Genomic DNA, 26,234 nt, shown 5'->3' on the forward strand with positions numbered 1-26,234 from the left:
CTATCCGAGTCTCTAGCAGAGCGTTTTACAGCAAAGTTCACACTGAGATGTACTAAAAGTAATATCCTCCGTGCTGTCTGGTTGTTTACTCTTTGGATCATCTCATGGAAATCTGTATGAAACCAAAGAGCTGAAAAGAGACAGCTTTGGCCCTAAAAGCTCCTGTTGTTGATTCCCTTCACAGATACTGTTTTTGGCAACGGAAGAACTCCAGACTATCTCCTCTTAGGCAACATGGTTTACACAGTAAGTGCACCAATCTTCTTGACAGCAGTGTTTCTGCTGTGTTAAACGGTTCAGGTGCCTGAGCCAAGTGTTATCCAATTTCTGTGAATAAACACCAGTTGGACTTCCTTTTCTTCTGCTTTTCATTTTGTCTCCTGATACTGTGTGTAAAACAAAAAAATATGTGTGATGCACTTCCTGTGACCAATTTTACTATTGAAGAGGGACTTGGTGTTAATGTCATTGTGATTTGTGTCTCCCCAGTTTGTGGTCATCACAGTTTGTCTTAAAGCCGGCCTTGAGACCTCGTCCTGGACCATGGTAGGTTGATGGCTCTATCCTCTCTCGTTAAGGTTCTGCTATCTCTTGTCAGTTGCCAGTTGCATAAAAGTAGACCTAGTCTTTGTCTTAAATATAACTTTTAAATTTACCTGTTGCATAAAGCTTCCCCATGAGTGACTAATGTAAGACTGACTTAGATAGCCTGTCGTGCAATGCATTATGGGTGAAATATGACACTTCACAGAAGAGAAAAAGTATGGGATAAAATAAAATAAAAGGTAAACAGCATAAATCCAACGTTTTTTAGAACCTTTAAAGACGTTCAGAAACAATTCAAGAATATAGTACAAGAATCCCAAAAAGATAATTATTTGAAATAGTTAGCTAAAAGTTAGCTAATAGGAATGGATAAACAGTTGAAATAGTTAGCTAAAAGTTAGCTAAAAGTAATGCATAAACAGTCGAAATGATATGCTAAAAGTAATGGAGAAACAGTTGAAATAGTTGACCTTCTAACAGATTGTTGCCATAGCAACAAAGCTCTTACCTCCTGCATTTTATATGACCACCGTTACTTGTGACAAATTTTACATCTTCTTCTTATCTCCAGGTCTCTTTATGGTTTGTTTCCCACTGAGCTTGTAACTGTAAACCCAGTGAAATGACACGTACCATATGGTAACTCCTTCAAGTTGCTAGAAGCCACTAAGTGTGAACCTTTATGCCCAAATCATAAAAAATGGCAACGAACAAAGACAGTATAATGTATGAAAAGTATGGCCCAAATGCAATTTAGTAAAGCTCAAATCTGCAGTAAACTAAGAGCTTAAACAGTTTCTGTTTCCTTGCTGTCCTCTGATTGTCCACCAACAGTTCAGTCACATCGCCATCTGGGGAAGCATCGGCCTGTGGGTGGTGTTTTTCATTATCTACTCGTCCCTGTGGCCCCTCATCCCTCTGGCTCCCGACATGTCAGGAGAGGTAAGCACACACATGCTAGCGTGTACTCACACATGCTTACACACATCTACACACTCTCACAGCGACAACTTCCTGTGGAGCTAAAGAAACTGCTGATATAATCGTCTATCACTGACAGACCTGCAGTGACTCATAACTCATTTTCTGCTACAGACACATGCTGGTGGGAAATAACCGAGTTAAACTTGACACAGGTCTTTGTAAGGAGAGCCAGAGGGGTGTAGACTGTCAGACCTCTGGCTTGTGTTGCATAATGACTTAATTGGGCCAATTAGCCCAATGTTTGTGTTACATTGCCCTCCCTCGGCTCTGAGTATCCACAGGTGACATTGAAATAATGAAGCAGTCTGCAAGCTAAGCAAAGAGAGGCGAGGATGTATTTGGTATACACACTGATGTCCTGCAAATCTACCCAACAATCACCAGGATCAGAAATTGAGTTTAAAATACATTTAAACATTAATTTAAATGTTTAAAAAGAACAAAATAAAAAAGGCCTCTCATTTTTTTTTTTACACTGTTTACTTGTTTGAGTTGTTGTTTACATGTGAATGGGACTACTGTCTCGCTGGGTCACCACAGGTGGTCAATGAGAGCCTATTAACCACAGGTGACATTTCCCAGTGCATTCTGGGGAGCATCTTTTCATTAGAGAACAAGAACACAGCAGGAGGCTATTCAAAGAGAAGGGCTGGCACCACACAGCATGGAGTGGGAGAATATCTGTCTATCTGGGGTTCTGTTTGTGTGTGTCCTGTTTGAGATAATGCTCCTGGCATTTCTGGATTCAGTGAACTTGTAACGAAGTTCATTACAGAGCCACTCCATCGTTTTCGGGAGTTCATAAGTTTACACCAGTTCTGGCCATTAGTGGTCATATTGGATGGGAAACTCGAAATGTCAGACGTGAATGTGAGGTGATTTGGAAAAGACTTGTGGATATGCCTGATTAGTGAGGTGCAATCTTTTTTTTTTTTTTCTTAACAAGTTACAGTGTAATATTCACAATGTTCAATGCAAATTGATCCTTATGTAAAAGGGAAGACGTTTGTTGGTACAAACCGAAATTAAGAACATATTGTCTCTGTTTAACTAAAGTAAAAATAGTAAAAAAAAATGTCTGTGTGCACAGTGATTATCAGGTACTATAGCATTAGCTATAGAAACAGACAGAAAAAGGCTTCTCTTGTTGTGATTTAAGTGAGATTGAAGATGGAGTGCTTTTTAAAAGACAAGCTCTGGCTCTGTCCAAAGGCAACAATATCTGCCTTTGGACAGAGTTAATTAATGAGGTTTAGAGGTGCTGGTAGGCAGATATTGTTGCCTTTGGACAGAGCCAGGCTAGTTGTTCCCCCCTGTTTCAAGTCGCTAAGCTAAGCTACGCTAAGCTAAGATAACCAGCTGCTGGCTGTGGCTTCATATTTACCATAGAGCTCAACAGTGACAGACCACTTTTTGGACGGCTCCAGTTCCAGAAGTGAAATTCCCATTCATTCATATACTCCACTAACGTTTCAGAAATTCCTTATATAAGTTTTATTTTAAGCATGGAACCGAGCCAACCGACTACAAAATAAATCCTGACCATACAATATTTGATTCGGAGCAACAAAAAAATTGGAAAATGGGAAAAAAAGGCAAACGTACAAGACTGTGTACATAGTTATCTTAAGAGCGAAAGAAGTACTCATCCTATAAACCTTAGCGAATGGCGACTCGCCGCCTCTGGAAACTCCCGAAAAATGTTTTAACTGACCGTCGTCGATCAAAACGAAGACAGATTCAGCAACTGCATGCCTTATTTCTCGCCTCAAATGCTTCCATAAACATATTTTAGTGAACTATTTTCATGATGTAAGAGAAAGTTTCCAAACTGGGCACTTGTATGTGAATGACACAGTAAATAACAGAACTAACTACACACACACAGCAGTGATGGGTATATTAGCTTCACTCTCTCCCCTGTCCGTGAAGCCTTGTGCTTTCATCCACGCCCTGCAGCACTTGACTGAAGACGGTAATGGTGTCCTGTGGGTAGTTGGTAACCCTACGCCCCTGCCCCAACTCAGGGATGCCAGCACATCATCAAACAGGGAACGCATCTCTCCGAAACCCGAGAAGGCATCAGAGACCTTGTAGCCTCTGAGGATTATTCCCAACCCTGACGCAGCCTCACATATTTCACCACGGCCTCCTCGACGTGTACTTGAATCTTCAAATATTTCTTCACGCTCTCTCTCTCTCTGTCCTTCCATCTATTTTTCTTTTGCTCCTTCTCTTTTACTTTTTGCATCAGCTTTTTCCTCTTTGTTCTCTTTCTGTTCCCCCCCACCTCCCACCTTCCACCCTGCCAGTCGAAAAACCTGCCTGAGGGCCAACAACATAACAGACACCAGAACTCCTTTCTCCTCCTGTTTCTGCTCTCACTCACTACCCGGCTCACCGCCTTTAACAGGAGACGTTAAGCAGCGCTCGGCTTCACGTGAACGCATTCATCAATGTCACGCTGAATATTCTTTGGACGATTGACAAGACAGGTGCGGGATCGCCTCCACAAAAAACACACTGAAACAGGCCAGTATGCCTTTCACAGGTACCGGCTCATCCCGTTTGCTCCTCATAAAAGTCTGACACAGATATCAAAAGAAAATGTGAGATTATTCTGTTCAGGCTGTGTAATCTGCCACACTAAGCGGCTTAGCTTCACCTCAGGAGATGTCTCTCGTATAGGCTCTGTCACACTGACCTGCTGTCTGCTGACTTGCCTCTGCTATCAACACAGCTGTCTCCTGCTCACTTTATCCCTTCTCTCGCTTCGCTTCTCACACACACCTTTTTGCTATTTTCCAATTTCTGCTTCGAGCTGCAGCTCTCGCTCAGACTCGAGTATACTTGTCATCAGCACGTGAATTTTACACCCGGCGAGTGTGCAGATCAGATTCTTTTGGCAGTTTCTTCTCAGCGATAAGAAACACTTTCTCAGATAGGAATCGTTTTACCAAGAAGTTTGTTGATGTGTAGCGTGCCAGGAATACACTCTGGGCTATCTCTGCCAGTCTGTGAGATATTGATGAGATTAAGAGCAGGAATGAAGACAATTTCTAGAGAAACGGATCAAATTATTAGTTTCTGTTTACAGGCATTTTGACAGAGTGGTTTATATTAAAGGGCAGATTTATTTTCTTTAGCTACAGTTGAGTTATACAAGTTTAGTGTGTTTGTATGCCTCCGGACCGGTGACAGTTATATTATGTTTTCGGGTTGTCCGTCCGTCCCATTCTCGTGAAGGCGATATCTCAGGAACGCCTTTGAATTTCTTCAAATTTGGCACAAACATCCACTTGGACTCAAGGATGAACTGATTAGATTTTGGTAGTCAGAGGTCAAAAGTCACTGTGACCTCACAAAACACATTTTTAGCCATAACTCAATAATTAATATGCTAATTATGACAATTTCACACAAATGTCTAACAGGATGAAATGATGAAGTGATGACATTTGGACAGACATGAATGCAAACTGTAACTTGACTGTTTGATGGAGGCATAAATATATATATATAATACATACAAATATACAAACTGGCCATGACTGTGAGCCTCCTTTCAAAATAGATCTCCTGTTTCTTAACTCATCCATCAGCCACTTTGTTGAAGGTCTCTTTTCTTTACACAAATTCCTTTTTTCACGTTCGTCAACATTGCGAGAGGGGGCATGGCCTTGGCAGAGGTCTGCGCTCTCCGAGTGTCCTTCTGGTATTATTTTGAGTCGAGAATGAAAGAAGTGACAATTACTTATGAGAGCGTTGATAACATTTCGGAGCTTCAGTTTGATATTTTCAGTTTGGTCGATTTATGTCAGTAAATTTGAGTGAAACATAGATTTCATTTATCTGAATAATTTTCTACATGAAACATGGATAAGTAAAGGGGGTAAGTTGCAAAATGATTAGGTCCTCAGGTTCTGTAATTTGTCATGAAGCCACAAATTTAAAAAGCGTCATGCATCATTTACTGCTTTCGTATTGCACAAGTGTTTTAGTCCATGTTTTTGTGTGTGTGTGTGTGTGTGTGTGTGTTTATAACCCTCCAGGCAGGCAGGTACTGTTTTGGAAACCAACTTAAAGAGAAACTTGAAACTTGCTTAAGACAAGTGATCCATCAAAGTTAAGATTAAGACATCTTTAGTTTTCAGTCTAGTTTGATTATTGTTGTTTGCAGCGTACCTGAAAGGGCAGATTGATTTGAAAACAAAATTCCCCAACACCGGAAAAACACTGCTAGTGATAGATTCTCTCCTCGTAGTCTTTCAAATAAAATTTCTAAAAACTGGGATAGTGAATTATGAAATTTTTGCACCTTTTGCTAGCAGTACTATTCTTCTTCTAGGGAACAAAAAAGTTCCTGATATTTAACTTTTGAAAGACCCAGTGATGTGATTACTGACCCCTGCACATCTCTGCTGTTGACTTAGTCCCTCAGTGGTTCTTGTGTAATCCTGTCGATCCTCCTTTAAGACTCATGAGCGTACAGGAGGTTTTGTTAAACTCTTGTACCCAGATCTGCTCGTCCTCCCTTCGGTTAATGATTGATAAACACCACAACACATGGTTGGTGTAATAACTAACCGTGGGGTACAGTATCAGTGAGAAGAACCGTTTGAATCAACACTGTAAATCACGTGTGTGTAGTCGTGGCTGTGAGACTGCTGAGTTACAAGTGTTTATGTAGGAATTTCTTTTCTCTGTTTTCCTAGTCGACGTCTTGCTGTCTTTGTTGGGCGACACACAGAGAGCATGGAGTGGATGAAGGACCCAGCTGAGAGAAACATTGTTTGCTTTACACATTGACCTCTTTAGGGGTGGTTATTGGCTGATTTGTCTCTGCTGATGACATGAGGGGAATTTATAGATTTGCCTTGTCAAAGCAAGGCTGCCTTTTATTTGCTTTCTTGGTCATTTTTTTCTTCTTTTCATGCTCTTTCTTTGACTGAGCATGCTCTTTTCTGTCTGGTTCTTCTATACTGGTCTATGTTTGCTACCAATTTCTCCATGAGAAGTTTAAACTTTGTATTCACAAGAAAGTCTGTTGAGGATAGGAGCCCCATTTGGCCAAATGTTTAATTTCATCTTCAATTTCCCTCCTCTCCTTGAAGCCGGCATGTACAGTGCTGTTTGGTTAATCCAGCTGAATTCAGCCAATTGGATAATCAACATGGACCAAAGTAAAGTCTGAGACAGGATTCAACCAGTCTAACCTTTCTCCTCTCAGTATACCAAATAAAAAGTGTTGTACAAAGAAGCTCTGTGCATTCAGGAAGCTTGTGTCTGAATATTAGCAGATCTGGGACGTCGTACAGCTGCTAGAGTTTTCTTAAATCTTGTTTGCTGGACACAGAGCATACTGTAGACCTGTGGGGTGAATAGTGAAGTAGTTGATTTACATTTACCGTTACAATGGTAGACATTAACATAATTCAAACTGCTGAGAATTCAGGCTTTCTTAAACATGGTCAGCCAGGTGTCAGATTCCCTGCTCAAGTCTTCCTGGACAAGGAAGCATAAAACACTTGGTCTGGTTTTCTTGATGTCCTTCCATACATTTTCCAAAGTTTAAGGATATTTCAACAAAGTTGTTTCTTTGCTGTTCTGTTTTAAACATTTATTTGAAAAGAGCAGATGTTTCCCCCCAAGAAAGCCCTGTTTCATACTCACACAGGTGCTGTACCTAGAAACAGCGAAGTACAACCATAGTCTGGTGTGTTGGACACAGAGCAGCTTCACTAGAGCTGTTGGGGGTTAAGTAGTTTGGTCAACAGCATTTCTCAAACTGGATTTATCCAGGAATTGAAGGGTTAACCGTTTAGTCAGAAATCCACCTCTCTTTGTTTTATATATATATATTTAACTTTATTTGGTGGTTGAAAGTGTAGAAATAGACAGAATAGATGGGGAGAGAGAGTTGTATACAGTGGGCAATCTCCGGGTCTGAAAAGTGAAGCCAATGCTGAAGTGCCTTAAACTTGCATTCTTCCTAACAGCCAGCAGGGGGCGACTCCTCTGGTTGCAAAAAGAAGTCTGATTGTATAGAAGTCTATGAGAAAATGATCCTACTTCTCATTTGATTTATTACCTCAGTAAACATTGTAAACATGAGTTTATGGTCTCAATCGCTAGTTTCAAGTCTTCTTCAATACAGCATGATGTTCATTTAGTAAATTATGGTCACATTTAGAGTCAAATAGACCATAAAGCAGGGGATGCTTTAGGGCGTGGCTACCTTGTGATTGACAGGTTGATACCACGGCGTTGTCGGGTCTGGGAGTTGTCCGCGTTTTCATCTTACAACTTTAACCCTTTCACAGTGTGTTTTCACTTCATAAAAGTTAATTGTAACCTTTTGGTCGCCTAAAAATGTCTTATTCAGCGTTAGGTTGCACTTAGCTCCACCCTCTCGTGTCACTTCTGGTTGCAAAAAAACAAGATGGCGACAGCCAAAATGCTTAGGGTACCAGGACACCCACCTCTCTAACCTCTTCACCACCACATCATCCTCAAATACTGCCCACCATTTGGAAAGGAGTAGAAATACTAAGAAACCTTCATCTTGCAGCAGTACATAAGGTAGCTGGCATTTTGCGTGTGCACATATGAATGCTAGTCTGGGCTCTACTAGCCTGTCTAGTCGTGTGTCTGGTCTGTCTGTGTGTGTTTGTTTGTGGCCATGAGGGGGTCACTGGCCTGTGAAAACACACCCCTCCACGCCAGCGGACACTACTGTCTGTCCAGCCAGACAAGTTTATTAGTTTGTCCTAAAAATACAGCCGCTCTCCTCGGACCTCTCTCACCCCGTCCAGCTCCCAGGGCCCCCCTGGTATGAGGCATCGCTCGCATCCACCAACACTGCTGGCCCCGCTCTCAGTCACGGAGCCTGTCCAGATGCTTGAAGACAAACATTTGTTGATTGCAATTGGTCCGATTTATTTGGATTTAGAAGCGTTGACGTCAAATTGAAGAACTTACAGTGAATTAAAGCAGTTTATTTAAGTCTAGTTTTCATTACTGTCTCATGGTTTCTGTAATTTATAATGAGTAATTGTACTGCATTTTTTAATTTTATGATAAACCGGAGATTTGAAGTCCTATACATACATCACTTGTGGCCCAGAGGTATGTACGGCGATATAAATATAGTTTATAGATTGATCTTGTGAAAGATGGTTTATTTTTTTAGCTCTTTTGACTTTGATTTAATATGCTGAGTATACATCCCTGGTTTATTTTCAAAAGACTCTCAAGACAGCTTAAACGCTCCCATTAAAATGCATGATACACTGGATGAAAACGAAAATAATTAAACTGACTGGCATGAAAAAACAGTAAATGTTTCCACCAGGGCTGCTTGATTTAAAAAAATTGACATGAAAATATCCCGTGCTTCGATGCAATTTTCCCTCATCTCGTACGCTTTCAGCCTCCCGGGCGACACAGAAAAGCTCTATTCATCCGAGACCCATCTCAAACTGTTGGAAAAAGACATTTTTGATTTCCTGTCATTTGGGATTTCCTCTTCCCCCAGTGTTTGGTCAGACATCAAAGTCAATTTGCAGGTAATAGCGAACAAATTAGCTAATTTGAGCAAACCTGAGCGCTTTGATAGTTTTGACACTGATCTGTGTGTGTGTGTGTGTGTGTGTGTGTGTGTGTGTGTGTGTGTGTGTGTGTGTGTGTGTGCATCCTAAGGGCCCTGCCTGTGTCACATTACAGGAAGGACACTGTCAAGGGGCCCCAGCAGTTTAAACAAGTGGCACATTACAATGCAAGGAGCGCGAGTTTGCGAGTTTTTTACTTGGACGTGTAATGACAGATAGTTTCAGTGCAGCGGGCCAAAGCAAACAGCGTTTCACCCCCCACAAGACGATCCGCCGTCTCTGCACCCAAAACAACCTCCTGACACGGCCACCGCTTTGTGATTTTTAATTTAAATCATCACAGGCGGCTGTCTGCTACTAATGAAGCATATTTTTCCTACAAATGACGGAGCACGAGGAGGAGAAGCGGCTTCTTTAAATGCCCGACTTGTTTTGGATCACCTCCAAATGTGTTTTTCTTCCAGCGAAGATAAATGAGTCTCAGTGAAGATCACAGCTGTCTCATGTGTAGATTTATTTTGCTCATGAGCTCAATGTGCGTTAAAAATGAAACATCAGCTCATTGTTTATAATACAGGGGATGTTGCGTGACAGCAAAGAAAATCATCTCTGTCTGTGAACTTTTATTCAACTTTGCTGACAATAAAAATGATATATTGCCGATAAAGAAAATTATCAAGAAAATCTTAATATTATAGCATTTTTGGGCTGAGGTGCATCTTTAACAGTCAACCTCCCACCTGACATAATGATTACAGAGTAGTAAAGTTGGCAACGTCTTTAGTTCCATATTTCATTTGAAAGTTTAGGGCTGCAACTAACAATTCTTTTCATTATTGATTAATCTGTAAAGTAATCTCTTGATTGATCGTTTGATCTATAAATGTCAGAAAACAGTGAACAAGACTGAGAGTCTACAGCCATGCTGGCGGCTCTGTGAGGCTTTACTGGGGCATAATGGACCTACATGCTAACATTAGCATGCTATCATGCTTGCAATGACAATGCTAACTATGCTAATCATGCTGATGTTAACCACTAAACACAAAGTACAGCGGAGGCTGATGAGAATTAGTTTTGCAGGTATCTGGTGATAAACCAAAGTACTGGACACATTGCTATTACAATTAATTCTGGGGGTACATTGATGTCTATACTTTCATCTGAATCCAAAGTGATGGACCGATATTACCAATCTCTCTAGAGTCATGCTGCTAGCGTAAAATGATCATAATATCCTAAAGCCGATGCTGGTGTCATTAAATTGCTTGTTATTTTCCACTCAACACTTAAAGATATTCAGTTTATTTTCTTGTTGGACAGAGAAAAGCAGCAAATCCTCACTGAAACCAGAGAATATTTCACATTTTTACTTAAAAATGACCTACATAATTACTCAGCTTTCAAAATAGTTGCAGATTATTTTTCTGTTGCTTGACTAATGGATTAATCTTAAGTCAACAAAGACCCACAGGGGTCTTGTGGGTAATTTAACAACCGTTGGTTAAAGGGTTAAGTTATGGCATTTGGTTCTAGATGTTTTACATTTTTGTTTTTTGGAAAAGCTAGAGTATTCAGAATTGTTATTCATTGCAATCACAAACAAAACACTAAACTAAGAGCAGCAACTAACGATTATTTTCATTGTCGATTAATCTGTTGATTATCTTATTTTATTTAATATAGTTGTATGGTCTATAAAATGTCAGAAAATGGTGAAATGAATGTCGATCAGTGTTTCCCAAAGCCCAAGATGACGTCCTCAAAATGTCTTGTTTTGTCCACAACTGAAAGATATTCAGTTTACTGTCATAGAGGAGTAAAGAAACCAAAAGATATTCACATTTAAGAAACTGGAATCAGAGAATTTTGACTTTTTTTTACTTAAAAATGACTCAAACCAATTAATAGATTATCAAAATAGTTGGTGATTAATTTAATAGTTGGCAATTAATCAATTAATCGTTAAGAGTGCATTAATTAAAAGCCATGAACTTCACCAGTGAGTGTTTTTTTTAGATCTCTGCAATCCATCTAAAGCCACTGACAACAACTTGGCTAACTGGCTAATGGATGTTGGATAGTGTATTATAGAGTATTAAACCTAAATAATTAGAGCTCTTACGCTCCATCGACACCCTCTTACTCTGGGTGGCTGTTGTATCGAATGAATCATTAAAAGCACCTCCGATCACGGCCCTGTGTCTCCTGTGATGATATCGACAGCAGCTCTCAACACAGCAAACAGTTAAACTGTTTTCATGTGAAAGAGATACCGCTGTCTAAATACCTCACAGGTACTTCCTCCGCCCCGAAGGGCTGAGAGCTGGAGGAGATCCTTACAAAAACATGGTGTAATTTAGTCATGGAGGATTAACCCACTTTGAGCAAGTTATTTGGTCCCATCTCCTCTTTATTTCCACAATATAACTGTTTGTTTTGAGCTGCCTTTGTCATGTATGTTTTTAATTATGTGGCACTACAGAGGATGATAATGGCTGTTCTTTATCAGGTGTTTCTTCTTTTAAAGAGCTCCTCTTTTCATGTGATCGGGTGTTGAACTCTGTATTGTCTACAGTGACCTGAGAGTAAGTGTCTATATGTGTGACAGGCGGCGATGATGTTCTCTTCGGGGGTCTTCTGGACGGGCCTGGTCTTCATCCCAATCACCTCGCTGGTCTTTGACGTGGCCTACAAAGTGTGAGTCTTCTCTGCGCTCTCCTCGCTCATCATCACTCCAATACACATCCGTACACACAGGAAATTCCTCCAGAATCTCTCCTATCTCCCGAAGAAATTCCTTTCCCCCAAAATTTTAGTTACGGACTTCCAAGGAGCTTTTCCATTCTGTGAATACTCCGTGGGAAATGTCGGTGTCTGGTTGACATCAGCCCACAGCAGATTCAATGTGTCAGGAGCAATTTGCAAAGCTAGAAGTTTTATTTCCTGATGTATTTAAAGCAGTTTGAATTGGTCAACGGGGTATATTAATGTCAGTCTATGAACGATCTATCATGTTAAAGCGTCTGTCACATTATGATTTTGTTTTTAAATATGGTTACAGGGTGAAGAAGGTGTGTTTCAAAACCCTGGTGGATGAGGTGCAGGAGCTCGAGGCTTTATCCAAAGACCCTGGAGCAGTGGTGCATGGAAAGAGGTACAGTTACACATCACTTCACCCGCTCTTATCTTTGTTCCAAGATTTTAGACTTACATTTTACATTTATTGATGTAATGTTCTGTCTCTAAGTGGACCAAAAAATGATTTTCCTTATATGGAACCTATAAGGTGAAATAATAAGACTAATGTAGTAACAGTTTCATTCAAATCATATTTTTCTAATAAATTATCAGTTTGGTATTTTTGTTTCCTGTTTGCTATGATGTACCGTGAGCGATGAACACATTCAAAGAGCAGCGTTAATCAAAGCTTACGCTGAAGACATCACCTCGTCCTCATTTGGCTCGTCACTGTGGACGTGTCCACCCTCGCATGACAGCAAGTAGCTTCGTTAATACGACTTTCTCTAACAATTTACGAGAATTAATTCCCAAGCAGCGATTTATTTTTGTTTGTGCCTGTAATCTTGGAGGCATGAGACACACAAAGTAGGGATCACAGAAACTATAATAATAATATTCTCCTCCACAGACATTCATATCATATCAGAGTAATTGTAATTATGAGTTTCTGCGTCCTGAAAGTTTAGATTTATACAATAAGACAGTAAATAATATAGAAATGCCTGAAACAAACATGGACAATACTGCTATAAACAGTCCTCCTCATCAATTTGCAGCAATCCCCACAACCGCCTGATACCAGAGCTACTGAGTTATAAATGGCATAATAAACACTGTGTATATCATCATATGTCCCAACACTATCAGGGATACAGAGTTGATGCCTTGGCCATCATTCTTTTGGTACACAAAAGTATATAAATATATAAATAAAAAGCATATCTGATGAATTCTCAAGCTGAACTGGGAGGAAGAATCCTCCATGACCTCCCAAATCCCTCAAAATTTCACAAATACTTGCTGCTCCGCTGCCAACAGTATTCCTATGTGGAAGAGAGAAATCTTCAAATTGCTGCTAAATTGCCGGAGTTTGACTGTAATGTCAGTAATCATGTCATAAGAGTAGATCTCCCACTTTTTTTTTTTCCCCCTCCCAAATAGTGAATGTCTCATTTTTAGAGCTCCTATATTAAAGCCGTATATTATAGCAGCGTATTAGTGCTGTGCTCTCTGGGGCCTGAGGCCTGCAGCAGGAAGCAACATGGAGCACATCAGTGTGAGATCTCCTGCTGGCTGAAAATGATCCCAGAGCCTGGCCACTGTCCCGGACCCAGCAGGCTGCAGGCGCACACACACCGAACACACACTTCCTTACAGAAACAAACACACAGATGCATGGAGGGTTTTGCATATATGCACGTAGGAGGACCCATAAATGTACATAAAGACATGCATAGAGGACTCGTGTACACACATTTATTGGCGTTACATGAATGTCTTCTGGCCAACATGCTGTTTCAAATATTTTCACCCACACACTCTTTGTTCTTCGCCCTGCGTCTGCAGAGTTTTGTCTCCCTTACATGGTGTTTGTACCAGCAGGTAGAGCAGTTGGCAGGTCCATCCACTCTGGAGATGCTTGGACACAGGCTTGATGTATGGCTCATTAAATCTACCTGCGGTGCTCAGCATGCTGCTAACACCCTGCTTGTTTCTCTGTGTGTGTGTGTGTAGTTTGACGGAGAGAGCCCAGCTCCTGAAGAACGTCTTCAAGAAGAGCACAGTCAGTTTGTACCGGTCTGACTCCATGCAGCAGAACCTGCTCCGTAAGTTACACAATATTTCTTTCTTTTTCTTTCTCTCTTACTTCCTGTTCTTACGGAATGTGCCTCAAGACGGAGGCGTCCGTCAACTCTTACCCCAACGAAACAAAAAAAAAAGTTCATCCACGTTAAGATTTATCTGCTTCCAAATCTGTTCCCTCATCAGGGGAGAAGATCGAGCGTCATTACTCTCCCTCTGACGCATGCTGTATCTCTAAAACCTTCGTCTCACCCTTCGTCCTGGGGAGGCAGCGACACTCTGCTCATCCCACCTCTCTTCATAAATACTCCGCGTTAACCAGATGCAGGAAACACACATCAGTAACTGTGTCTGCGAGCAGCTCCACAGTTCCCTGACAGTTCTTAACCTTCACAAACTGCTCATAAGAACTGTTGGATGAGTTATTTTAATGGCGAGTTAGAGACGTGAATAAGTACAGTTTGGAAAGTGCTGGATATCAAATCTCACGATTTATTTTATCATCTGAAAAGTATAAAAAAAACTAGAAGGTACTGAAAGTTGGCAGTGAAGAATTTGTCAAAATCTTGATTTATTATTCTTTTATTACATTTTTCCTGATTTAAATCACAGTTTTGTTCATTTTCCATTGTATTATATTTTTTAAATATGTGTGATTTTCTTGTATGGTTGTTCAGGATAAGACAACATCAAACACTAAACATATCTAAGGCCCCATTCAGACAGGATTAATGTTACAGTTGGAGGTTGGCAATAAGGTATTTTCCTTCCTCCCTTATAATAAAAGTAATTTTAGCCACAGGCAAATTACAGCAGCTGGTTCACAGACAGGCTTAGGGTTATTATTTGACAGTAATTATTGAGCTTTAGTGATTAAATTAACACAGACAGCTGCAAAATGTCTAAATGTTGATCCGTCTCTGCGTATACAGTAAGAAAGACTTACTCTCTACTACTAAGTGTATAGCAGGTATCAAAGCTTTCGTATCAGCAGCAAAACTCAGGTGTTACAATTGGAAGCTTTCCACTGACACTCAGAGCATGGGTTTGGTTTTCTGTTTGTTTTTCTCAGTTTTGTTCTGTCTTTTGTCTGATCAGTTTGTTTTTTGTTTGTCTCATAGGTGGGGATGAGACCGTTGTTGTGTGATACCTTTTTTTTTCATTATTCAAACCCCACCCCGTTTTAATACTCCAGCCTCCACTAGCTCCCTGATAGACGCCTCTCTCCCTCTCTTCTTTTTCTTTTGGTTGTTGACTTCCTGTCCTTCCCCTCGTGTGCCTCGTGTGCCTCGTGTGTCCTGAGTTGAGCTCAGTAGAGCGAGATAAAGATGAAATGATGAAATGTTGCGCTGTTATTCCCCCTACAATGCACCCGTCTCAGCGGGGTCCTTTGAGCTTCCCCCGCTGGCCTCCAGGTAGTGACCGAGTCATTTGACACCTGAAGGTGAGTCAGGAGTCAAAGGTCAGAAAGGAACCCTTTAGGATAGTTTAGGTGGTAGATCACAGGGCTGCTGTTGGTTTTGGGGAGCTGTGATGACTTTTTAAAAATCCTTTAACTGTATTATTTGTATTATTTTCATCACATTCATTTTAGAGGAACAGTTTGACATTTTGGGAATATGCTTATTCAATTCCTTGCCAAGCCCCAGTACGCTACGAGATAAAAACAATTTTAACTTGTTTCTCTCGCTGCGACTCAGACTCAGAAACGGTTGCAAATTTGGAAATTGGTTAAAAATCTTTTTTGTCATGCAAGTTTTTGATGATTATAGAAATAACTTTAGAACAGAGGTTAAGTGTTAAACAACCTTCTGTGCTTTTCAGATATTGCCAGGTGAGAGAAATAGATGCTTATATTAGCTCTGTTACTCAAATGCATTACCGTCCATCCATCTGTTATCTTCCGCTTATCCGGGGTCGTGTCACGGGTGCAGCATGTTTAGCATGTTTAGCAGGGTATTCCAGACGTCCCTCTCCCCAGCAACGTTCCCTGGTGAGACAAGATGTATAATCTCTCCAGCGTGTTCTGGGTCTACCCCGGGGTTCCTCTTACCAGTTGGCCGTGCCCGGATAACCTTTAAAGGGAGGCGTCCAGGAGGCATCGTGATCAGATGCCCGAACAAACCTCAGCTGACCCCTTTCGACGCGAAAGAGCAGCGGCTCTACTCTGAGCTCCAAATGCACAGTCAGTATAAATATATGAACGTAGTCTCCGTGGCGTCACCCACGGGTTTCTGGGGAGCCGTTGTGAAGTTCAAAATGGGTGGCTCCGGCCGTCGCCGTCTTGGCAGTGAGGACACAGACTAGTTCGGGCAAAGAGGTGGATCATCGATGGAGCTGAGGCGGCCCAGACGACGCAGCCAGAGCAGTCACTCAAATTGGCCCCGCCCTCAATTATGTCAAAATTTAAGCCTTAATATAATTTAAAGGGGTGAGTTATATATAAATTCACTCCCCTATAGTTGTCCTGAACGGGGATATTAGCTGTAGAGACCAAAACTGTTTTTTGTACCAGGCTGTAAACATGTTTATTTCTGCTGTGAAGTTGGGCATTTTAACATGGGGGTCTACGGGGATTGACTCGCTTTTGGAGCCAGCCTCAAGTGGCCATTTGAGGAACAGCAGTTTTTGGCACTTCCGCGTTGCTTGAATGAATGAAGCGCTAAAGGCAGTTTAGCCAGGTTAGCTGTTTCTAAACTTTGTGCTAAGCTAAGCTAACCGTCTGCTGGCTGTACTTTCATATTTACCAGGCAGGTGTTGATCTTTTTTTTGGCAAGAGAGCAAATAGACAGATTTCCCAAAATGTTGAACTATTGCTTTAAGTTGTATGTTTTTGTTAATTGTTCATTCAGTTGTTTTAAGTGTGTTGTTTTATAAGTTACAAGTACTTTTTATTACATGTATCACTGATGTACATAGTTTTAACTGCTTCGACTCCTTTTTCAGATGGCTACGCCTTCTCTCAAGACGAGAACGGAGTGGTGTCTCAGTCTGATGTCATCAGAGCGTACGACACCACCAAACAGAGGACCAACGAGTGGTGAGCCGCCGGCCCTCTGGCCGGCCAATCCGGAGCCACAACAGCCGTTTCTACTGGCGATATTTGAAGCTTAGCGGGGGGGGGGGAAGACGAGGTGCGAGCGTGTGCCTCCAGCACTGAGGGGATTTATAATGGACTGAGGAGAGTGTCTTTGAAAAAGGGAAGAAGAAAAAAAACAAAGGAACAAAACAAATAGTGTTCACTATCAGCTGTAGTTGTGTGTCCAGCAGACATGATGAGCACTGTGCTTTCTTAGCAGTCTGTGGTCTGAAGTTCTTCACTGTTCTCGCTCAGTTTGTTGGAGTGAACGTCTCCTCTAAAATCAGTTTAATTCAATTAAATCTCCTAAACACTGTTATTATTATTATTATAGAAGTTAAAACACTGGACGATGATTAGTTTTAGAGGATCTGAACTTGTGAAAGATTGCCAAAGAGCAGTCGTATATACAATCTTCCAAGTACTAGTGAATTCGGAAAAACGTTAAACCAAATGTAACCACACTCCTGAGTGTATTCCAGCACTAAACGGACCACTTCAGAGCAGACATTGTAATATTTACATTTTCTTTTTGCACTTAAGGAAGCATCTATTGTGTAAAGCCTTACATTTGCTCATGCCTTCGTCCTTTTAACATTTTTAGTTTCATTTTTAAAAGTATGTAGATATCGTGCCTGGTTTTTATTTATTGTTTTTATTTTTTATTTCTTTAAAGAAGTTGCCTCCTGCAGCTCACCGTAGTCCTGTTTCCACCGTTTCTACAGCAGAAGCATTGCTCTCGACAGATAATTGCATTCCACACATCACTCCTGTCTCAACGATCACAACGGTGCCTATGTAGAACCTTTCCCTCATAGAAGAAAAAAGATAGCCAAGAATAGTTTAGCCAGCTAGCTTAGACCAGTGCTCCACACACACACACCTACTGAAGACACTGTCTCCCCACCACAGTATTGCACTCGTACAATGTGAAAACTACAGAGTGCCTTGTGGCACGTGTACACACTAAGATTTGTTCCTGCGGAGGCGGAGCGGGAGGCTCTCTGATGGTGGTGTTGGAGCTTAGAGCGGTGATAGTCCCTTAAAATGGAGATTTTTATCCTTCTAACATAAGTGCCATTAGCTTAAAGGGGGAGAGAAATATTAGCCAGGAAAACTCCACGACAATATCAAAACTACTTTGTCTCTATAGTTATTTTGTGGATTTGTATTTTTATATTGGAGATGTATGAATTTTGCATTGACTGGCTTTGTAATGAACTGTCTGTAACTTTTTGTTTCTTCCTCTGATAAACTGGCAGGATAGAATAGATCGAATGAGGAGCTTTCTTAAATGTCTTGTTATTATTATTGATAGTAATATTGTTACAGCTTGATTTATTTATAATTGACTACTTAATGTCCGTGTGATTGCTTTCTTCTCCCTATGGGAGATCTCTGACGGTGTGTGCGAGTGTGTTATTGCCTGCATGTGCATGTGCTGTATGTCTGTGTGTATGTGTGTATGTGTGTGTGTGTCACCTCTACTGTGGATAACTTCTATGTATGCATTGCATGTCTGTGTCCTCTATGTGAGACTGGGAGTCTCCTGGTGTGTTTCTGTGTGTGTGAATGTGTATGTGTGTGTGTGGCTTGCTCCAGTTGTCCGTCTGCACGACTCCAGGTATAGCTATGGTGTACTGCTGTGTGCTGATGCATGGCCCATATGGGGAAGTGTGAGTGTTATTAGTGTGCGGTATGACTGTGTGTATGTGTGTGGTCAAACTCTCGACCTCGACTGTGAGAGTTTCTGATGCTCAGCTCGCTTCGACAGGAGATGTTGCACAATGCACTTGATGTACCTTTTCCAGTAGTGGATATCTGGTATTATCTGGTTTCAGTATATGATTTCTCTTCTTGAGTGTAGGTAGATGTTTTTCTTCACGCAGTGTACCTCTGCTTTACGGGAAAGCTCTTTAGTGAGGATTAATGATCATTTTTCTCTGCTGGTCTTTTTAGTGTTAAAAAAAACTTAAATTGGTCGTCATCTTCGTCAAAAACGTTTCCAAACCGCTGAATGTGGATGTAGACTGTTGCTTTCTCTTTTTCCAGAAAACATAAAAACACACACGTTGTCGTCTGTGAAAGTCGTGGGCTGCATGAATGGATGACACGAAATGTTTAACTGTACTACTTTGATTCTCCCTCGAGTGTTGATCACTTTACAAAAGAGAAAAAAACGCACCTTTAACTTTTACTTTTCAATATTTGTTTCTTCTTTTTTCCGTCATTTTGTTCGATGATTGTTCTGCATGTTGGGACTGCAAACTTATAAGTGTTGTCTTTTACTGCCATGAAGGACTACTGAAATAAACTCTACAATCATAGAGGAACAATGTGAACATCGTTGCTTATTCTTTCTGTGTGCATTTGCAAGGTTTGTAAAATCTGCGTCGTCTTGTGTAGGTGTTTGGCAACAAACGGGACAAACAGTACAGCGAGAACCTAAACAGGAAAAGGCAGGGAGGACATGACTGCCCTGAAGGGCACAAATTATATCAATAGAGTCCATATTTGTTATGATGGTGGAGTTAAGTCAACCTTCTTCTGTCTGTGATCTCAAACAGGATATTATCTATCCATGTAGCTGAGCATCCAGATTAAATTAAAGTCACTCAAGTAACATTTTATAGACCAAACGATAGATCGAGAAAAGAATCGTCAAATAAATCAATAATTAAAGAGGATCCGTTATGCTTTTGTGCTTCATCCCTTTCCTTTAATGTGTTATATAGTTATTGGTGCAAAGTTACAAAGCCCAAAGTCCACGCAAAGAAACACCGCTCCTGTACTGCCTGAACTGCCTTGATTTAAGTCCCGCCTTTTCTTCCATAACATGGTGATGTCACCAAGTAACACATTTGCATAACAGTTAGTTTGGCACGCCCTCAAACAAAGCTAGTTAGAGCGGAGCTGGAACAGGAGTCCAAAGAGTTTGGTTCGGTTAAGTCGGTATGAGAAAAAGTAAAGCGTTTTTAGTAGAAACCCCAAATACAAGTGTGCATCTGAAAATAAGCATAATAGGTCCTCTTTAAAGTAGTAAACTATATATGAAAAAATGCCGACCAAAATCAAAAACGTGGTTTGATTTCATAAAAATCTTACAGATTAGAACTTTAATTTGTTCTTGATCTCAATACCACACAGATTGTGTTACGAGAGTAATATTTTCAGATGTTTAGGACCCAGAAAAATGTCTGAATTTCGATGACATCTGAGACAGAATAAAGTAAAATCCTTCAGTGTGAGGGGTAATAATCAGGACTCTAACTTGGAAAAGAAACTGGAAACTTGTTTGAGGCCTGGCAAAGACAAGAGAGATTATACCTGTCCAAAAAGATTTAAGAAGAGTCTGCAAAACTTGTTCACAACTTGTATTTTCCTTTTTATAAGCAGAGCGAGGAATGTGAGAACTAATGTCCGAACCGACAGCTGTGATCATAAAAAAGACCTCAAGAAGTTCACACTGGAATCTGTCAAGTGAGTTGTATTATGTGAAGGAACAGTCTGATGATAGCGGCACAAACTTTAAGACTGAACAGTTTGCAGGTTTCATGAGACACCGATTGCCAAGTCTATTTCACAGTCAGATAACCGGAGAACAGAACGGTCTTTGTCAAGGTTTTTCTCTACCTGTTGGTGCAACCCAAACCTCTATTTCTGGGGCGAGTTGTTTTTAACACTGTGACCATGCCATGCTCATTGAACACTGACAATGACTGATCTCAGCGCTGCATTCCTGCTGTGAAGTCTGGCGCAAGAATGAGCGACAGGTAGTGAGCCGCTGTGCAGGCCCGACCGCTCCGGTTTCCTTTTTTGTCTGAGTGATGATGATGATGAGGCTTCTTTCAGAGCACAAAAAATATCATTTAACAGTCACATTTATCATCAGTGCACAGGAGGTACTGAGAGATTTTATTTGTTGTAAATTAGGGAATCAATATGACAGCCCTGCTCTGGGTATAATGCCTATACAACATCTTATAAAAGTCCACATTTCCTCCAAAATAAAATGTCCTTTGTGTATCAGGTCCTCCCCTCTTTCAAAGGTCTTTGCGATTGTCAAAAAAACACGATATTTCCCTGGTTTCCAACATCTATTTCTAATAATGTAACAATGCTCAGAGGGACAGTGTTGGTGCCGTCTGCCTGTGCAGTATTTCAGTTTTTTAAGGAAGGTGTGTGATATATTGGCAAGATTTTAGTCCTTGTTGTGAGCTGTCACCTTGAAAAATAAGCCTGTATAAAAATAAAATGTAAGGCCGGTGAGGTCTGTTTACAATATGAGATAAAAGTGCACAAGATTCGTCACTGTTGCACTCCGATGTGTGCCGTGATGCAGAAGAGTGAAACGCCTCAGGCCACGCAGCTTTGTGGTACTTTATCCCTCGTCCTCCTGTCGCTCTCTCTGTGTCCGTTCAGCCGGTCCAGGCCTTCCACCCAAACACCACCAGCTATGTTGCAGTGCGTTTGTCCTCGCCTGCTCACATCCAACCATCTAGAGATCTTGTAATCCCTCCGTTTCCCCCCCGCTGGGAGCCCTGTCAGCTCTGCCCGAAGTCGGCGAAGCCCTTGGCCGCCGAGAAGGCGTCGGGCTGCAGGGGGAAGAAGTACTGCTGAGGCAGGAGGAAGCTCTGAGAGGGCTGGTGGAGCTGTAACTGGGTGTGGGTGTGGGTGTGGGTGTGGGTGGGGGGCAGCGGGTGCTGCATGCCTCCTGACATGGGTGCTGGTGGGGATGTGTAAGGGGGAGGTGGAAGCGGAGACAGAGTCTGAGGGGTCTGGGTGGGGGTGGAGGCCGAGGAGGAGACGGTGGCAGACACCAGGCAGCCGTGCTGCTGCTGCCCCTGACCTCCGAGAGAAAACCTCCGCATGGAGCTGCCGCCTCCGGCCGAGCTGGAGCTGGTGGTGGCCGTGCTGGACTGTCGCGACGGGGCGCGGAGGCTCGGGGGAGCGGAGGTGAGGATCATGGGGATGGTTTCGCCCTGGCAGCTACGCAGGGAGAAGCGAATGGGCTGCTGGGTCGGCTGCTTGGGCCGCAGGCAGGTGCAGCAGTAGACGGCCACCAGAGAGCCGACCACGACGAATGCGACAAAGATGCTTCCCACCATTAAGAAGGGCACGTAGATGGGCTCTGAGGGCGGAGGAAACACATGGTTAGGATCAATACTGAGGAAGCACCTTCATGGGACAGAAAGCTGCAGGTCACCAAGATTAGGGCTGCCCCCTCTTAGTCCATTAATCGGTTGTTTTGGTCTTAGTTGACTAAGATTTCTTTAGTCAATTAGTCGTTTTTTATGCTTTTTCATGCTGAATGACTTATTCCCAAGAAACTTCTGAGCACATCTCTGGTAAACACAAGATTTAAAGTGGTGCTTTTGTGTGATTCTTTGTGGAGAAACTCAGTTTAACAGATCTGTAGATTAAATCAACTAAGTTATTAGTCAACAAAATCGTACAAGTGTTAGTCGACTAAGAATTTCTTCGGTCGAGGACAGCCCTACTTCAAATGTATCTACATGTAAGAAAACTCAACAAAAACAAATAACTAATTTAATGGCTGAAAAGTTAAAACTTTATTTCTAACTGTGTAACACTTTACTTTAACTCCCCCTCTAACATTTACAAGCGCCATCTAAACATTTAATAAATGTATTACAAGATTTAAATTATTACAAATGCATTTTACTATATTGTCATTCATTTTCGAGTCAGAGTTGTTAACAAATACATTAATAAACACTTATATCTCCTCCTACATTATTGTGTGTTAGAAAACATGTTTATTTAGTGCTTATAAATCCTAAATAGACTTGTTAAAGTTAACTTTTACCTTGTTGGACAGTAAAATCTGCAGCCTCTACTGCTGGTGCTAAACATTATGTAATGAGGTTATTTAAATCCCATATAGTATTATTAACAAAAGCTAACGAACACATTCCTGCTGGAAAACACAAACAGCTCAGGTTACACTCTGTGAAGCCCATTTGCACTTTGGGAGGAAATCAGCGAATGTTTATTTATTTTGATTGGAAAAAAATAGGAAATTGTGAGAACACAGTCCATTCAGTTAAAAGCCCCGTAGCTAATCAGTAAGGGGAAATTTAAAGAAAACTTTAAAGGAAAATAAGACGTCGAAGGTTAAAGTGACCTATTATTTAAGATTTCACAACTCACAGAGGGTTAATGCAACACTTTGAGTCTTAAAGAAGCCAAAGAAAGTGAGTTGCTGTCTCATTATGTTGTGATTATTTTGGTTGGCAAATCCAAAACTGAATGTGTTTTATGTTTGGCAGCAACAATGAGCCGACTTGTGTGAGAAAGTTCTGAATGCATTCCTGCATTGTGATGCAACTGATCTTAACTATACGTTTTGTTTGCTATATTTCTGCTTAAAGAGTTCGTTTAAAGAACATTTGTTGAGTGACTGACAGGCTGCTGCGTCATCAGAAACTCTAGTTTTACTTTTTACGCTGATCACAATCTGCGGTCAGTTCAGGTCAAATGAAGCCGCAGAGAGCCGAGATAAAGAGGTGCTGGAAACTGGACACTTTGGTTGATTGGTGCTGGAAACACATGAAAGCCTTTAAACACCAGAAACTGGTGGCAAAAGTAAAAACTTAGTCTTGAAAGGTGTCTACTTAAATTGTTCAAGAAAAGTTGCAATAAAAACTGAACAACTATTAGATAGATAGATAGATAGAACGCAGTCTGTCTGGTCTGGTGATGGAAGTGTCCTTGAGCAAGGCACCACAAGAAACCTGCTTCATTCGGTGTTTATTGATGTTGTTCAGCTGACCTCTGACCTCTCTGTAGAGACCAACTCTCCCAGACATCCATCAGACTAAATAAGCCACAAAATATAGACTAAACACGTGTGTGCATCTTATTGTATTTGTGTGCTTTATTAATAATTATATGTAGGTTAAATGCACTTGATTTAAGACTTACATTCTGTATTTGCAGTGGTGGAAGTACATTTACTCAAGTACTGCACTTAAGTACAATTATGAGGTACTTGTACTTTACATTTTATGTTACTTTATACTTTTACTCCATTTTGAAAGTAAATATTGTACTTTTTACTCAACTACATTTATTTGACAGCTTTAGTTACTAGTTCCTTTTTATATTCAGATTATAAATAAATCAATTAATACAATATGATGTATTATCACAGGTTAAGTTACCCAGCAGTATATAAAGTACTTAAAGCTCCACCTTTACCAGCTGCAACATCAAAGTGATGAACACATGCATCACTAATAATATAATATATATATATTATTCTGCATAATGAGTACTTTTAATTTTGATACTTAAGTAAAAGTACAAAAGTATTAGCATCAACTTAAAGTAAGACTTTGAATGCAGGACTTTTACACATGTTTACACTGTAGTATTTCTATTTTTACTCAGTAAAAGGTCTTAATACTTCTTCCACCACTGTGTATTTGAGGAGTTTGTTGGCCTATCCAACTCAATTAAACTGTAAACTAATTTGTGAAGTTTTGCTTTCATGCAAAACTTTGTGGAAGACCTGAGAAAAGTATAAAACCAGTAAACTTACGCGCTGCGTACTTACATTATGATGTATTATCACAGGTTAAGTTACCCAGCAGTATATAAAGTACTTAAAGCTCCACCTCCACCTTTACCAGCTGCAACATCAAAGTGATGAACACATAAATCACTAATTATAATATAATATACACTATTCTGCATAATGAGTACTTTTAATTTTGATACTTTAAGTTAATGCAATTACTTTTGTTTTTGCACTTAAGTAAGACTTTGCATGCATGACTTTCCCTTTTAACAAAGTATTTTTACACTGTATTATTTCTATTTTTACTTAGTAAAGGGTATTAATACTTGTTCCACCACTGTGTATTAAAGGAGTCTGTTGGCCTATCCAACTCAATTAAACTCTGAATTAATTCTTGAAGTTTTGCTAACATGCAAAACTTTTGTGGAAGACCTGAGACAAGTATTTTTACACTGTATTATTCCTATTTTTACTTAGTAAAGGGTCTTAATCATTGTTCCACCTCTGTGTATTTGAGGAGTTTGAAAGCCTATCCAATTCAATTAAACTCCAAACACATTAGTGAAGTTTTGCTAACATGCAAAACTTTGTGGAAGACCTGAGAACAGTATATTTACACTGTATTATTGCTATTTTCACTTAGTAAAGGGTCTTAATACTTGTACCACGCTGTGTATTTCTGGTGTTTGTTGGCCTATCCAACTCAATTAAACTCTAAACTCATTAGTGAAGTTTTTCAAACATGCAAAACTTTGTGGAAGACCTGAGAAAAGTATATTTAAAGTTTAAACCCAGTAAACTTACGCGCTGCATACTCGGTGTTGTCCACCTCCCGGTCGTTGGTGCAGCCTCCCTGGTCCAGTCGAGCGTCCGCGGCGGCGCAGCAGTAGCGCAGCGCGCAGGAGCCGCAGCACACGGTGGCGTCCATCGTGTCAAAGTCCTCCGGACACTGGAAGCCGTCGTGATAATTCCCACTAGAGTCCAACCAGCCGTGGCAGTACTCCCCCTGCGCGTCCGAGATCCGCAGATTCCAGGTCAGATATCCGAGCAGCAGGCAGCTCAGCAGGCGCACCATCCCGGCAGAGCTGCTGAGGGTTCACGGTTCACTGAGCTCCTCCTCTGGGTCTCTGGGTTACAAACTCTTCATTGAGATTAATTTACTGAAAGAGAAAGTTACCGTCATCTTCCCACAATCCAAACCACTTTGTGCCAAAAAGTTCCCAAAGAAAAATCCTTAATTTAAAGAAACTTCATCAGTGAACTTTTCTTCTCATCCAAACTGAGCAGCTCCGGGTTTCTCTCTCTCTGCTCTTTAGTCTCGTTGCTGCTGCTGTGGTGGTTTGTTGATGAGAGCAGAAGTTGTGCGTCCTCCTCACAGGAGGGCTGCTGATTTTGTGACTGACTGATGCTGTGCACGCGCACGTACGTAACCCTCATTAACTGGACGTGCGCGGTCACGTGGTGGTAGTGGTCGCAGCTGTGCTGATTATCCCCAGGAAGGTACCATGAAGGTGCCCAAATAACGCGCATAAATCATCTTAACGAGCTTATTCTGCATGAGAGGAGACCCACAGTGCAGCAGCTACACACTACTGAGAGAAAAATATGTTAATATTGATCATCAGTTTTACATTTAAGACTG

The 26,234-nt window shown here is 41.0% G+C and overlaps 2 protein-coding genes across 6 annotated transcripts in view; one reads left to right on the forward strand and one right to left on the reverse strand.

The window, feature by feature from the left end:
• The window catches only part of atp8a1 (ATPase phospholipid transporting 8A1), a 124,833-nt gene extending 105,445 nt beyond the window's left edge, over window positions 1-19,388 (forward strand). For 4 of the 5 annotated variants that reach the window (XM_074649290.1, XM_074649287.1, XM_074649289.1 and 1 more), the window contains 7 exons: window positions 185-246; window positions 490-546; window positions 1,381-1,488; window positions 11,752-11,840; window positions 12,205-12,297; window positions 13,899-13,990; window positions 16,914-19,388. In XM_074649290.1, the coding sequence (XP_074505391.1) occupies window positions 185-246; window positions 490-546; window positions 1,381-1,488; window positions 11,752-11,840; window positions 12,205-12,297; window positions 13,899-13,990; window positions 16,914-17,011 (599 nt within the window). In that variant the 3' untranslated portion in view covers window positions 17,012-19,388. Of the gene's footprint in view, window positions 1-184; window positions 247-489; window positions 547-1,380; window positions 1,489-6,245; window positions 6,791-11,751; window positions 11,841-12,204; window positions 12,298-13,898; window positions 13,991-16,913 lie in introns of those variants that run through there. The other variant, XM_074649291.1, reaches the window with a different exon arrangement.
• Window positions 19,389-20,922: 1,534 nt separating this feature from the next.
• shisa3 (shisa family member 3) lies at window positions 20,923-26,013 on the reverse strand. Its single transcript, XM_074649293.1, has 2 exons — window positions 25,397-26,013; window positions 20,923-22,177 (listed from the first exon to the last, which is right to left on the reverse strand). Exons 1-2 carry the CDS (start codon window positions 25,665-25,667, stop codon window positions 21,591-21,593), a joined length of 858 nt encoding a protein of 285 aa, XP_074505394.1. The 5' UTR covers window positions 25,668-26,013; the 3' UTR covers window positions 20,923-21,590.
• Window positions 26,014-26,234: the final 221 nt, after the last annotated feature.

The sequence above is a fragment of the Sebastes fasciatus genome, chromosome 10 (assembly GCF_043250625.1).
Source record: "Sebastes fasciatus isolate fSebFas1 chromosome 10, fSebFas1.pri, whole genome shotgun sequence".
Lineage (NCBI taxonomy): Eukaryota > Metazoa > Chordata > Actinopteri > Perciformes > Sebastidae > Sebastes > Sebastes fasciatus.

Coding starts and splice junctions, on each gene's coding strand:
- shisa3 (XM_074649293.1), bottom strand. CDS start 25,667: ATGGTGCGCCTGCTGAGCTGCCTGCTGCTCGGATATCTGACCTGGAAT. Junction 22,178..25,396: donor CAACACCGAGTATGCAGCGC/GTAAGTTTACTG, acceptor CTCCGCCCTCAG/AGCCCATCTACGTGCCCTTC.